Below are 16,035 nucleotides of genomic sequence, written 5' to 3'. Positions count from 1 at the left end.
TGCAACAAAGAGTCTTAGAGAGTTGTTTGCGACATTGAGAGGTTGTTGCTTGCCAAAGGTTATATAGTAGTTATCAAGTTCTTCTGATTCCAAATCCATACTCTATCTATAACATTTTGCTGCCTCTCATTTCTCATGACTGAGGACTCAGGACTGAGGTCCTGCTCATATGCCTCACTGTGACCTGAAGATCTTGAAGACCAAACTAGCATAGCCATCAAAATGCTATTTCAAATCTGAAGTAGAGACACCCCAATATTTTGATTAGCTGAGCATTACTGTATATAGAGTATCCCAAAATTTGATACAGTATAAAGCATTGTATAAATGTGCTATTGTTATTAAAATTTGCCAAGATTTGGAATACTGGTATAATGTTTCATGCTAAAACTACACTGAACATAATCCCACATTTTCCAGGGCCTTGCCATTCCAGGGGCATGGAGATGGATTTCCATTACTTCAACAGAAGCATTTGTTAATTGAGAATTCAGAATGCCAGCTCACAGAAAGTTGGCAGTAATAGAGCTATGATATTTGGTGCCCAGAGCCATATCTTCAGCAGAACCTTGGACACCAAAATCCCAGGTCACCAAGTAAGGGAGAGCTCCTTCATTACAGACCCTTATCTTACCCCCAGTCAGTCACTCTTTACCCTACTCACTCAGCCACGAATTACTAGGCTGAAACAAATGCAATGATTGGCTTTAAAAAATCAATAAAATCATAATCTTTCCCCCCTTCCTTTTATTCTGAGGGAAGCCTGAATCTAAAATAAAAAAAATTTTTTTAGGATTCATTCTAAGGGTTGGAACTTGGAAGAGCCTCTCTTTCCAGTCCCAATCCTGCTCCCCTATCTATGCACAAGACATTGATACTCCTTGGTCTTCAGATACTTCTTTCCTCATGTTTGCTTTATGGATTTTCAAACTATGACAATCCTTTTGGGTTCATGGACCCTTCTAGCCTCCAGACTACCTGGATCCGAGGCTTATGTAGAAGATTTAGAATTCCTAGGGAAGATGCTCGAGCATAAGAGACAGAGAAAATTCAATGGGGAACAAAGGAATCTCTGAAATAGGAAAGGGAGGCTTGTAGCCTTCTGTGGGCAGCTACCCCTCATGTTTAGTTAATTTCTCTCACTTAACAAACCCCAGATGTTCAGGGTGGGGCTGCTTCTGTTCTTAGGTTTCTGCTGCAGCAAGGGAACATGGACTCCTTTGATGGGCTTCTTTCCTACACAGTTGCCCTGTCCAGTTCTCACTCTTAATGCACTGCAAAATATGGAGGGCTTTAGCCATTCTGCCTGCCAGGGGAGGTTTCTAAGTTTGAGCCATCTGAGGCAGTACTTACAATTCGAGGTTTGAAAGGGGGCTTGATCTTCTTTTGCTCTAGCAGCACCCAGTCAATTTCCTTGAAGAAGGGATGCTGTCGGATAGCTTCCTCACCGCTCTGCGTAGCCACACAGCCCAATCGCTTATTGGGATTTTTCGTCATGAACTGGAAGAGGAAGAGATGGTGAGATGACATTAATAAAAAAGATCCACTTTTGTAGGGGTCCAATTTTGTAGGTGAAAATGGGATAGAAGCAGAATGGTCTTCCATTGCCCCTTCACCTCTCTGCTCTTTTTACTCTGTCATCTTTAAACCTCCTCCTTCTCCTCTCTGAATAAAGCAATGTGGCACAGCGGGAAAAATGTTAGATTTGGAGTTTTGTAGGTTTAATTTCCATCCTAGACTGACTCTGTTGCCATGGCCAAGTTATTTAATATTTGTCAGTCTTGGTTTTTTCTTTTATGAAATGAAAACATTATTATACTTACCTCCCATGATCAAATGAAAAAACAAAAAAAGTTTGTCTGAGCACTTTGCAAACCTCAGAGTGTCTTATAAATGTCAATTATCAGAATCTTGGCACAAGATTTGCACAAAGTCCTGCTCATATGCCTCACTGTGACCTGAAGATCTTGAAGACCAAACTAGCACAGTGAAAGGTCTGTTAGTTTCTACCATGTTGAAAAGGTTTACCATGACTCCAGTAACAGGCTCAATCTACTAGAAAGAGGCTTATCTCTCTTAGGCTGGCAACCTGCTGATGAATGTTTTGATCATAGCAATACATCAAACAAGGAACTAATGTGGCCTTCAGTCCTTTGTGGTCCTTTCTTCAGTGATGGTGGCAGTGGCAGGAGACCCGGCAGAAGATGTTGAAAATCACATAGTTTAAGACTCAATAAGTTTTAATTTAATTATTGGAACTCTGAATGTAAGATCTTTGCTTGACCAATGAGTGGATACGTAGATAGAAGAATTAGCACTCTTGACTTTATTGCTATAGATAAAATATAAGGAAACAAGGAGGTTGTAGCAATTAGAATAGTCAGAAATATAACCAATGTAAATTAGCTTCCACAACAAGGAGACCAAAAGAGCCCAGAAAGTACCTTAATCAACAAACATAAGTCTTACTTGCCAAACATAAAGAGATGGCTGCCAAAGGCAACATGATATAAATTCATTTATAAAAATCTTACAATGCAGGATGATGGATTGATACGAGGCACATTGTCTTCTAAAGCAGAAAGAAATAGGGGAAAGTAAAGCCTGTTTGTAGAAATCATGGTAAGAGCTCCAACTAAGCAAAGTTACCACAAACAAATGCACCCTAAGAGCATTCTAGGCTGAAAGGGAAGAGACAGGCAGCAGAAAAGTGCAAACAGTTTGCAAAAACATTTTTTACAAATCATTTCTTCAATCAAGAGCAATGGAATCAATATACTTGGTCCCTAATATAAAGTTCCCAATGTGTTGATAGAAAAAGTATTAAAGACAAGGAACAATGACATGTTAGGCAGATTACATAAAATATATAAGACATTCCAAATGCTTTAGTGTGGTTTTGAGTTTTTAAAACAGGGCAGCTAGATAGTGCAGTGGATAGAGTTCTGGGAGTCAGGAAGAATCATCTTCCTGAGTTCAAATCCAGGCTCAGACATTTACTGACTGTGTGACCCTGGGCAAGTCACTTGCCTCTGTTTGCCTGAGTTTCCTCATCTGAAAAATTAGCTGGAGAAGGAAATGGCAAACCATTCCATTTTCTCTGCCAAGGAAACCCCCAAATGAGGTCAAGACATCACTAAAAATGACTGAACTGAGGGCCAAGCACAGTGCCTGATACCAAGTGATAATAAGCGATTACTGAATGATTGTTGGTCCTGGAATCAGGCAAGATTTGAGTTCAAAATCGATCTCGGACACTTACTAGCTATATGATCCTAAGAAACTCATAATCCCTCTTGGTTTCAATGTTTGTGTTTGTAAAATGAGGGTCCCTACATTATATGGCTATTGTGAGGATAAAATGTGCTAACATCATGAATTGCCTTTAAAACCTTAAAATACTCTAATGAACTTAACACACTGTTATTATAACTCTCAATTGCTAGTTCACCTTCATCTCAGGCCCCTTTTTACTGATCTCTAACCCCAGCCACATATTGATCTCCAGCCCTGGGAACTGACACTTGTGTACATACCAAGTGCTTAATGAATATTTATTCAAGAGAATTGAATTCTGGCCATAGATTGACTTCTACCATTGGCCAAAGCCATACCCCTTAATATTGTTTGGTCGTAGATTGATCCTTGGCTTTGGCCAGAAATTGATCCTGAGATCAGAGTACAGATTGTTCCTTAACCCTGGATTCAGACTAATCCTTGTGCCTAATGCCTAATAAATGTTTTGTAAGTTGAATTTAACTGAACCTTGGTCACAGACTGATCTCTAACACTGGCCAAAAACTGAACTCTAATAATATTGGTCATGGATTGACCCACTGGCTCTGACCATAATTTGATCTCTAAGTACAGATGGTTCCTTATTCCCCTGGATGCATCCCAACCCATGTGCATAGTAAGTGTTAAGACCTAATAATTCACAGGAAGGCCTATTAACAAAGTGAACCATTCTAACTAGGACTGAGGCTTCTGAGAGCTTGCTATCTAACAAACTGAATTCGATATTTAAATGCCTACTATATGCAGTGCAGGCTTGAAAGAAACAGGTGTAGACAAAGAATGGTCTTTGCCCAATGTACCTTAAAGTCTAATGTAAGATGTGATATACACTCCTATATACAAAAATGATACAGAAATGAAAGGCCATCAAAATGCTATTTCAAATCTGAAGTAGAGAAAATGACAGAGTCAGGTTTGAAAGCATGGGTAGCAATTCAACAAGTAGAGAAAGAGAAAAAGGGAGGACACTTTAGGCCAAATGAAGAGTTTGAACAAAGATATAAAAGTGTTAGTGTTCTGAGGATAGCAATCTACTTTATCTGAAACAGTGGTTCTCAATGTATAGTCCAGAGAATTCTAGATGTCTCTGAAACATTTTTAGAAGGCCTACAAATTCAAAATTAGTTTCTATTTCTAATACAGTAAATTTCCATAAACATACTCCACACAAACAAAAACTCATTGGACAGACCTGCAGTAATTTTTAACAATATAAAGATACAGAAAACAAAAGTTTGAGAAGCACTAGTCTAAAATATAAAAGGGTATTAGCATTAGATAATATTGGGGAGTTAGAGAGGTAAGGAAATGCCAGGCAAATATTTTGAACTTAATTCAGTAGGAAAGGAGATGCTGAAGATTCTTTGAGGAGAGAAATGACATGACCATATTTTCACAGAAGATTATTTGGTAGTAATTATCATCTTTCTGCCAGTGACCTTCAGACCTTCAGTTTCATGCCATATAATGCTTATTGGGTATTCCAAACTGCCTATTGAGAGACATCTCAAACCCAGCATGTCCAAATTGGAAATCATTAGCTCCCTTACCCAGCAATCAATGATCCATCCATCTCTCCTTCCTTCCATAAAAGCCACCACTATCCTTCTAGTGTCCCAGTTATATAAGCATCATTTCCAACTCCTCAGGCTTTCTCATCCCATAGATTTTTTCAGTTGTCAAATCTTGATATCTCTGCAATTACAACCTCTCTCCCACCTGAGTCCATTTTCCAAGCCTTACTTTAGACCCTCATCACTTGAACTACTATAAGTCTTCTAATTAGTCTTTCTGTCTCATATCTCTCCCATTCTACTCCATAATTCACATTGCTACCAAAGCAATTTAGTTCTATGTTGCTTTCCTCCACAGTCAAGCCCTTTACCACCTGGCCCTAAGCTATTTTCCAGCTTCTTTAGATATCACTCTCCCTTCTTCTACAAATTGGCTTTCTCTATTTCTTCCACATAGCATTCCATTTCCTTTGTATCAGTTGTCTCCATACCTTTAAGGCCCTCTCTCCTCAGCTCTGCTTCCTAGACTGCCCCTCTACTTTCAGGATATCACCCAAGTACCATCATCTCATAAAGAGTTCTTTACTTTGTTTCTGTCATTTTCCCCTTTGACAGACTTGTGAAGTCTGTATACTTCTCAGAATAATCGTTTCAGCTAGAAGTTAGTGAAAATAAAGATTTTTTTCCCAATCCAAATTCATCCCCTTGAAATCTATTTACAGATTTCCAAAGGATTAAGTTAAAAATCCCTGTGCTGTAGGAAGCTTTTCCTTATTCTCCCAACTGCTACGAACTTCCTTTCTTAACTAACTTGCTGTATTTCTTTTTTATCTTTATTTTATATGAATATATGATATAATATTCCTTAACAAACATACATGACACTTTAACATAACATGGCTAATGTAACAAAACAAAACATAATATGTAAAGTAACAATAGGACATAATGTAACATAAAATAACATAATATAATGCAACATAATTTCATTTTTTGTACTTGTATCCTTAGCACCCACCATAATACCTGGCACATAGATGTTTAATAAATAATTCCCCATTGAATTATATGAAAGAAAAATTAGAGTATGAGATAATGGAGAAATGTTACTTATTAGGGGATTGTAGCATAATTGGCATATGGAAATGCCAGCCTGCCCTTTGGTAGCTGCATTGCAAATAGAAAGAAGCAGAAAGGTGCAGAAAGAATATTGTAGGAATAGAATCAACAGGACTTAGAAAACCGATATAAGAAGTGCATTGGGAAAAGTTAAAGAGAATTCCAAGGCTATGAACATGGGTGAATAGGTAAGTAAATGATGGTGCAATAGACAGACTTAGTGAAGTCAGACAGATGATAATAAGTTTGGTTTTGGATGTGATGCATTTAAAGTATGCTTCTAGGACACTGACACAGTATTCTGTATGTATTTGCAAATGTGAATCTAAAATTCAAGAGAAAGGAGCTGGAGATAAAGATTGGGGAGTTATCTCCACTGAAAGGAGAGTTAATGTTCTGGAAATAAATGAGTTTATAAAGGAGAAAATATATAGAAAGAAAGGCTTATAAATCCAAAGCCTTGGAAAATGCCTGCTTTATGGGGTGGTGGAGGAAAGCAAGGAGCCAGTAAAGGGGGAAAAAAGGGGGAGAAAGGGGAAGGAAAGAAATTTATATTGTAATTATTATATATTCAAAAGGAATAGCAAGATCTACATAATAGATTTGTATCTTTTTATATTATGTTATGGAAATGCTTGTTCCAAAAATTAAAAAAATAAAAGAGGAATCAAAAAAGCTTAATCCCTTTGAAACCCTGGGAACAGAACTAACACACAATTAGTCAATAGTACCATATGCTTCAGAGAGATAGAAGGAAAAGCTTAGCAAGAAGCTGGGATACCTCCTTTCCTGAAAGAGAAAGGAAGCAGAATAGAATGGGTGAGGATGTGTAAAGGTTTTAGAATAAACTCAATCCCAGTAGATGACCTTGATCTTCCCATCAAAGTAGGATGTCAAGTCATCTACTATTTAAGTGTGAGATTTGGGGATTTAAGGAAAGAAGATAATGCTAGGAATAATGAAAATAATAACCAGGATATTTCAGAAGTCTCAGTGCTAATAAAGCTTATTAATCATTTAATCTATTAAAGCTTTTCTCTGTATAATGTTTTAAGGTTATCTCATTTGATCCTCACAGCAACTCTGACTGATAGTTGCTAGTATTATTTCCATTTTATAGATGAGGAATTTGAGATAGATAAAGGTTAAGTGGCAAAGTCATATAGCTAGTATGTATCTGAAGCAGAATTTGAATGTGGGTCTTCCTGGCTCCAAATCTAGTACTCTCTCCACTGTTCTATCTTATTGAATCACTTGGAGGAATGAAATGAACAGTCAAGAAGCATTCGATCAACAAATATTGATTAAGCGCCATGTCAAAGTTGGATCAAAGTATCAAAGCAAAATATTTTGCTAGGCCCTCAAGAATCCTACATTCTACTGGGGGAAAATAGTATCTAAAAAATGTAAACAAAGTAAATATAAGATTATTTCAGGGTGGGGAAAAAAGGGGTGAAAGATCAGGGAAAATCTTGGGGTTTCCTTGGGGTAACAAACAAACTGAGCTTTGGAGGATTTTAAGAAACAGAAGTAAAGAGAAAATACATTTTTAGGCTTGAGAGACAGTCTACACAAAAGTTTAGAGGTCAGAGATGAGGAAGGGACAACAATTTAAGCCAGTTTGGTAGGGTCCAAGAAAGGAAGTGATTATAATAAGTCTGGAAAGGTCAACCAGAAGTAGATTGTAAAGGGTTTGCCTCATTTTCTTCAGCTGTAAAATGAGTTTAAAAATAGCTGTGAAGATCAAATGAGACAATAATTGTAGAGCATTTAATGCAGAGCATGGCATATAGTAGGTGCTAAATAAATTCTTCCTTCCCTTCCTCTTTCCTTCTTTCTCTTCCTTTCTTCATTCCTTTCTTCCTTCCCTCTCTTCCTCCTTCCTTCCCTACAGATCTCAAAAATGACCTAATTTCTAAGATATTTTCCAACTTGAATTTCTGTGATCCCAAGATTTGTAAAGGTAAACAGGGAAAAGAGTATGTGAAACTAGACAAAGCCCAAATAGAACATTTCTCCTTCTGTCAAAGGGACAAAATAATACACACTCTGCTCATTTTAGAGAGTTTGCAGGAAGATACAATGAAAATAAGACAGTAGTTGTAAAGCATACAGCATTTTGACCTGTGGGAGGAATCAGTGTGGTAAAAATGGACATTTTGTCTAGTACTATAAGTGAGAACTTTTATGAAGAGCCACACTGCTATGAAGATGCAATTTTTATTTAGGCTCTCTCTCTCTCTCTCTCTCTCTCTCACACACACACACACACACACACACACACACACTCGTACACACTCTATCTCACTTTGTCTCTCTCTCTCTTCTTCCCCTCCATATCTCTCTGTCTCTCTCTTTGTCTGTCTCTTTTTCTATGTCTGTCTCTCCTCCTTGAACCATCACTTGCACCCTGGATGTGATGTATTAATAATCAAAGATAACAAAGTAGCTTGAGTTTATTGCATTTTGCCTCCTTCCTCTTCCCACCCCCCAAAATCTGATGCAGGAGCAGACAAATTTAGAGAGTGTACAACCACAGAGAACACAAACATTCTGTTTCTTTCCCACAAAAAGAACAATTTATCCCAGTCTATGTCCTTCTGACAGCAGTCCATGAACTATGCCTGAACTCTCAGCGCAATGTCTATCCTTAGGTTTTCTAATTCAGCTAGGAAAGGGAATAAAAAAGACATGGTGGGAAAGGAGAGATGAGAGAAAGAAAGTCAAGGAAAGAAAAGAAGAAAAAAAAGGAAATGAAAAGACAAATGGGGAGACAAAGAAAAAGAGAGAATGATGAATGAGAGAATGAGCAAATAAGCAGACACTTTGCCTACCACCTGATTGAGAGATACAGCTGGGTCTGTACCCCAAAGAGATCAAAATAAAGAGGAAAAGAATACATATTTATCCATATATTGACAGCAACTCTTTCTGTAGTGGCAAAGAACTGGAAATGAAGGGCAGGCCAATTAAATGGAGAACAGCTGAACAAGTTATCACATATAAATGTAATGGAATGCTATTGTGCCATAAGAAATGTTGAAAAGGATGGCTTTAGAATAGGATTTCTTAAACTTTTTCTACCCATGACCCTTTTCACCCAAGAAATTTTTATGTGAACCTGGTAATATAGGTATATAAAATAGGTATACAAATCAGACATTTACTGAAAACAAAACATAATTTTTCAACCTCCATATTCAATTACAGGACTCCACATGGGGTCATGAACCACAGTTAAGAAGCTGGGTTTTAGAGGACCAATAATGAAATGTGCTATCCGCCTTGCAAAAAAGAGGTGGATGGACTAGGGGTGTAGAAGGCAACATATATATTTGGACATTGCCAATATGGGCATATATTTTCCTTTATTAGGCATATTTTTCACAAAGGTTTTCTTTTTCTTTTTTTTCTTTCAGTAGGAGAAAGGAAGGGAAAAGGGAGGAAAAGCTCAAATGCTTGTTAATTTAAAATGATAAGTACAGGAGGATTCTGGGAAGATGGTAGAGTAGGTTGGTAAATTTCAAACTCTTCCAATTTCTCCCACAAATAGAACAAAGTTGTGCCTCAGGATGAACAAAGACTGATGAGAAACCAAGAAGACTTGGGGAAGAGCAGGGATCCTCTTGATACAACCCAATAAGATCTGAAGAAAGACCCCTTACTCTGTCTGAAGTGTGAACACCTCCAGGGTAGCTACACAGGAAGCTGTCCATCCAGGGGATGCCTTGGGTTAGCTAGGTGTGACTGATGCCTCAGTAGGAATCACAGAGACTTTGACCGCCTGGACTGTTTATTGAATTGAGGTTTGAGTCCAGAAAGATGGAGTGGGCCTTGGCTGATTGGGAAAGTCAACCTCAGCTGTGCTGCTGAGACCTGGCCCTGGCTGAGAAGGAACTAAAACCCAGTAAGTGCAGAGGTAGCAGAGCAGGGGCACTTCTGGCTTAGGCACTTGCCTAAGAGGGTGAAACTCTTGGTAAGGGGTTCTTGGTCAGAGTGGAGAGTTGAGGAGAAGTTTGGGGCACTATCCCCCCACTTCATGTTTGGAAGTACTTTCACTAATACCTCTTATTTTTTAAAAAATGAAGCAAGAAAGAAGAAATGAAACATATTATAGGAATTGGGAAGACCTCAGAGGAGAACACTTTAGTACAACAACAACAACAAAAACAGCTTCTACCCCAAAGAGTATTATGAAATGGCTCCCTGCCCAGAGATTTATAGAAGAGTTTGAATGGGACTGACTAGATGAAGCTTTCTCAGTTTATGACACTAGGCGTAAGTCACATGATCTGTATACTCAGAAGGGAAGATCAGATCTTGAGCCTCAGGTTTCAGGAAGTCACGTGATCTCTTTTCCCAGTCTTGAATCCTGAGTTGCGGGGAGTCACATGATCTCTAATGTCAGGTCCACAGGAAATGATTTGACCCACAGGTAGCAAACAACATTGGTGACCATTAGTCAAGGATGGTTACTTCCTTTCAGTCTATCCAGTGAGGGGGCTTGGGTCTTTTGTTATTTAAACCTGAGAAGGCCAAAGCTGGTCAGGTGCCAGGAGCACATGGCAGGAGTTGGGATAGCTCCCAGGTGAGTATCTGGGCCTCTCCCTGCAGGAATTAAATAAATGCTTTCTCTTTGTACCTGAAGATATCTCTAATTAGTTAATTTGGGAAAGGGTCTATCACTTGTTTCACACAAGTTCAAAAAAGAACTCAAAAACCAAATGAGACATTGAGGAAAAAACTAAAGAAAAAAATTAAAACTATCCAAGAAAAACAAAAAGATTATAAAAAAAGTTAACCAATTACAAAAAGAAGTACAAAAAGAAGCAAAAGAACTATGAAAATAGTTCTTTGAAAATTAGAATCAGGCAAGAGGAAGTCAGTGAAACTGTGAAGAGATCAAGAAATAACAAAACAGATTATAAAGAACGAGAAAATAGAACAAAATGTGAAACAACTAATAAGAAAAACAACAGATATGGAAAACAGATCAATGAGAAATTATAAGAATAATTGGACTGCCAGAAAGTTGTGACCAAAAAGAGAACCTTGATACAATAAAATGCAGGAAATAATCCTAGAAAATTGTCCTGGAATGATAGAACATGAAGGGAAGAGAAATAAAAAAAATCCACTGATCACCACCTAAAGGGGAGATCCTTTGTGGAAAACACACAGGAATATTATTGCCAAATTTTGTAATCCCCAGATCAAAGAGAAAATTTTGCAAGAAACAAGGAAAAAAGAATTAAAATACTGTGGAGTTACAATTAGAATTTTACAAGATTTATCAGCAGCTATAATAAAAGACCACAGGTCTTGGGATCATATTTACAGACAAGCAAAAGAACTAGACCTGTAGCCAAAAAAAAATGTCATATCCAGCAAAATTATTTATACTTTTCAATGAGGAAAAAATGGACATTCTCAATGAACTTGCAGATTTTCAGGATTTTTTATCAACTGAATCCAAACTTAACAGAAAAGTTATCATATAAGATTAAAGAGTAATTTTAAGGAACTCAACATGGACAAATTTTTCAAATGTAGACAATTTTTTTTTGTTTTCTTTTCTATATGGAAAGTGTACACTTTATGTTTAGGATTTACATCAACAATAGAGTAAGCTCAAAAGAAAGATCGGCAGAATAAAGATAAAAATAGTAATCATGTTTCACAAATGAGGTGCAGAGGAAGAACAGACACAGAGGCATTAGAGGAGGGAGGAGGACTCAGTTCTGAAAACCTACTCACATCAGGAATGGGTTCAATAGACAACATTACATATATACCATGAAGGGTATAGAACCTTCCAAAATCTATAAAGAAATAAGGGGAGAGAGATAGGTGGATGAAAAAGCAAAGGGTGAGGGGAAGAAGACAAGGGAGGGATCCTTGGGTGGAGGGAGGTTAAGTAATAGTAAATCAAGTTATGGAGAAGAATTTAATGAAAGAGTTATCAGGGATAGGAAATACATTTGTATATGTGGGATGTGCGTGGGTGTGAGTTTATTTATGTATGTATAAATCTACATAAAAATATATCTTAAGTGTAACTTGCTTGGGGACATGGGGGAGGTGAAAGCAAGATATGTGTGTATATATGTATGTATGTATATATCTATATATAAATATATCCTTTTTAAACTATAGCCTATTTGGGGGTGGGGTGGGGAATGAAAGGGGGAAAGAATAAATTTAATAAGGTGCTCAGCAGAGAACAAAAGAACAATTTACAAAGAAGTAAAGAAAAGATGGACTATGATTTCTTCTACTAATATATATATACTTTCTTAAATTGGCATTTGTTGTTATATATTTTGAATCCTCCCTGATATTCTGCTGGGCACATGATAATGTTCTCTTTTGTTTTGTTTCATTTTGCTTTGTATTGCTTTTTTGTTTTTCTTTTTGTTTATTCTGCTTCTTCAGTAAAATAAATTTGGAAAAAAGATAATTAAATTAAAAAAGAAACAGGTTTTGAGGCAGAGATAGAAGGGAGGCTAAGGGAATAATGAAAGCGTTTAAAGGAAAGATACTCACTGCTTTGAGAATACTGACAGCTTCTTTGCTGAGCCAGACTGGGTAGAGCACATCATCATGGAGGATGGATTCAAAGAGATCATCTTCATTGTCAGCTTCAAATGGTGGCTGCCCAGCCATCATCTCATACATCAGCACTCCTAGGGCCCACCAATCCACTGAGGGGCCATATTCCAATTCTTGAAGGATCTGTCCAGGACAGGAAAAAGCTAGTTACAGACAGGGCCAGGACCCTTGCAAGAGTCAATAAAGCTCAGGCAGACAACAAGGGGAAAGGACCAGAGAAGGAGAGTGAAGGGGTATCTCTGAGTGTTGATCTTTTTCAGACTGGGTTTTCTCCCTAATTAGGAGAGCTATGTGCCAATGATATGTGCTTGACCAATACAGGGGCCAAAAGAGTCCCTGAACTAGCCCCACCAGTAAAAAATGAAACATGCTTTTTCTACATGGTACATGAGGCATCTTTATCTATCTGAAACAGGTTAGGTGGGAAGGGTACAATGGGATATCCAGGCTCTCCTCACTCTAGAATTATAATGAATTGGGAACATTAAACATAGATCATAGAGTGAGAAAGGAAATAAGAGATGATTAACTACCATCCTCTTATTTAACAGATGGGGAAACTGAAGTGTAGAGAATTGAGTCATTATAGAAGAAAGAACTCTAGTTACAAAGTCTAGGTTAGAATCTGGCTAATTTTTTCACTTGTAACATTGGACAAGCAGCAATATTTGTGTTGGGTTTCCTCATCTATAAATGAGAGAATGCATAGATGACTTCTAACATCTCTTCCAGTTCCAAACTCAAAGGGAAGTACCTAATGTTACAGAGCTTAATAGAGAACAGAAATCAGTAAAGAAATCAGGCTTTGAACAGAATGGGATTTGCAGCCCCAAGTGCTCCATTCTCTTATCTTGCTATGTAACTTCATAATAACCTCACAGCCTTTCTGGGGCTGAGTTGCTACTTAATGTCCTCCAAAACAGGATGTCTTTCCAGGTCCTCGTCCTTGTGATTCTTGTGGAGACTGTCAAAGGAAGCCTTCCAGCATGAGGCACCATCTTTGGTGAGCTATGAGATTCAAGAGGAGGAACTTAGGAAAGAAAGAAACAGGATTGAGGGTTCTGGCTCCATTGAAGAATTTAGAATTAAAAAAAGAATTTAAAGAATTTTAGCCAGCTTGAAAGTCTTCACTGACTGATGAGCTTGTTGATTTCTGTGGCCTTTTTCTTTCTTTTTTTTTTAAATAACTTTTTATTGACAGAATATATGCATGAGTAATTTTTTACATTATCTCTTGCACTCACTTTTGTTCCAACTTTTCCCTTTCCTCCCTCCACCCCCTTCCCTAGATGGCAAGCAGTCCTATACATGTTAAATATGTCACAGTATATCCTAGATACAATATATGTGTGTAGAACCGAACAGTTCTCTTGTTGCACAGGGAAAATTGGATTCAGAAGGTAAAAATAACCTGGGAAGAAAAACAAAATGCAAGTAGTTCACATTCATTTCCTAGTGTGTTCCTTCTCTGGGAGTAGCTGATTCTGTCCATCATTGATCAATTGGAACTGAATTAGATCTTCTCTTTGTCGAAGAAATCCACTTCCATCAGAATACATCCTCATACAGTAATATTCTTGAAGTGTATAATGATCTCTTGGTTCTGCTCATTTCACTCAGCATCAGTTCATGTAAATCTTTCCAAGCCTCTCTGTATTTATCCTGCTGGTCATTTCTTACAGAACAATAATATTCCATATCATTCATTTGCCATAACTTATTCAGCCATTCTCCAATTGATGGGCATCCATTCATTTTCCATTTTCTAGCCACTACAAAAAGGGCTGCCACAAACATTTTGGCACATACAGGTCCCTTTCCCTTCTTTAGTATCTCTTTTGGGTATAAGCCCAGTAGTAACACTGCTGGATAAAAGGTATGCACAGTTTGATAACTTTTGAGGCATAATTCCAGATTGCTCTCCAGAATGGTTAGATGCATTCACAATTCCACCAACAATGCATCAATGTCCCAGTTTTCCAACATCCCCTCCAACATTCATCATTATTTTTTCCTGTCATCTTAGCCAATCTGACAGGTGTGTAGTGGTATCTCAGAATTGTCTTAATTTGCATTTCTCTGATCAATAGTGATTTGGAACACCCTTTCATATGAGTAGAAATAGTTTCAATTTCATCATCTGAAAATTGTCTGTTCGTATCCTTTGACTGTGGCCTTTTTCTTGATGTCAAAAATCATGGTTTTATACCATGCAGGACAGTTAACTTTATTCTATTCCATAACTTGGAGGCAACTAGATGATGCAATAGATAAGGCACTAGTTTTAATCTAACCTCAAACATTTCCTAGCTGTGTGACCCTGGGCAAGTTGCTTTTGTTTCTTTATCCATAAATTAAGCTGGAGAAGAAAATGGTGAACAACTCCAGTATCTCTACCAAGAAAACCCCAAATGGCATCATGAAAAGTCAAACATAACTGAAATAATTCAACAAAAATTCTACCCCCGACTTTGGCTATCTCACAGCATAGAGCGTAGAGCACTAGATTGCCTTATATAAGTTGTAAGGCTAATTTTTTTAGATTAAAGTCCTAGAATCCCCTAATCCTTTCAGTTATCAATTCTATAATACTACAAAATGGGTGCCCACAAAGGGAGAATCAGTGAGAATGTAGTTTAGCATAGCTTACTCCTTCTGTTGCAGAAATCACATAAAGTGCAGATCTTTTTGATGATGAGGTGAAAGCATCATTATCATGGGTCCTGAAGAGCACAGTGTTATTGTCCAGTTTTTCAAGTCCTTGACTTCCACACATGTCCTTTCTTCACTCAACAGTATCTCCACCAGAGGGAGGGCAGACGAAGGAGAAGTAAATAAAATACAAATCCATCCTAGCAACTGCCTTTTGGAGCTCTGCTTTAAGTTTGGGTGGAGTTTATGGGAAAGTTGAAGGTATCATTTTTATCGTTTCACTCTCTTGCACTATAATCATTCACTATAAACAGGAAAGTTCCCCCCAACAAGATTTTTGTGAAGATAAGCTAATTTTTCCTTGAAAATTACCATGAAGCCTTAAGATTAGAAAAGGAGAATTAAAAATAAAGTCCTTAACTTAGAAGACAGATGCTCCTTTAAACTTTTCTCAGGTTCACATTGAATCCTACTTCTTTAATGAAACCTATTGTGATTGCTCAATTTTTCTAGAGGAGCAAAAGCCAGGAGTTAAGTCACTGCTTTCAGTAATAGGGAAGAGGCTTTGCCTCCATCTTGCAATATGTTGGGAAGGTGACCTTTGGGTGAACTTCACACTATCTTCCAGGTAAATCAGATTGAATTCTTGGTATCACCCTGCTCACCCTTCCCAGAGGCTTTCTACTTCTTTTGGGGTGCCATCTTTTGTAAAATGCCTGCTAGGCTTAGTTCTAATAATCTCTACTTCCTAATTGCCTTCTTGAAGACTAAGGTGGTGACAGCCCACGTCATGGGAGGGCATCTCGATTTGTAGTCAACACCCAGTATGGATGGAAATTGT

At 37.7% G+C, this 16,035-nt stretch overlaps 1 protein-coding gene across 2 annotated transcripts in view; it reads right to left on the bottom strand.

Annotated features, from left to right (window-relative positions):
• Positions 1 to 16,035, bottom strand: part of PRKCE (protein kinase C epsilon) — a 664,873-nt gene that overhangs the window by 37,901 nt on the left and 610,937 nt on the right. For both annotated transcript variants that reach the window (XM_051975204.1, XM_051975203.1), the window contains exons 13-14: positions 12,477 to 12,665; positions 1,354 to 1,500 (exon numbers count right to left, since the gene is read on the bottom strand). In XM_051975204.1, coding sequence (XP_051831164.1) covers positions 1,354 to 1,500; positions 12,477 to 12,665 — 336 coding nt within the window. The remainder of the gene's footprint in view (positions 1 to 1,353; positions 1,501 to 12,476; positions 12,666 to 16,035) is intronic.

The sequence above is a fragment of the Antechinus flavipes genome, chromosome 2 (assembly GCF_016432865.1).
Source record: "Antechinus flavipes isolate AdamAnt ecotype Samford, QLD, Australia chromosome 2, AdamAnt_v2, whole genome shotgun sequence".
NCBI lineage: Eukaryota > Metazoa > Chordata > Mammalia > Dasyuromorphia > Dasyuridae > Antechinus > Antechinus flavipes.
The sequence above is the reverse complement of the archived record's forward strand: the minus strand, read 5'-3'. Positions and strand labels throughout refer to the sequence as shown.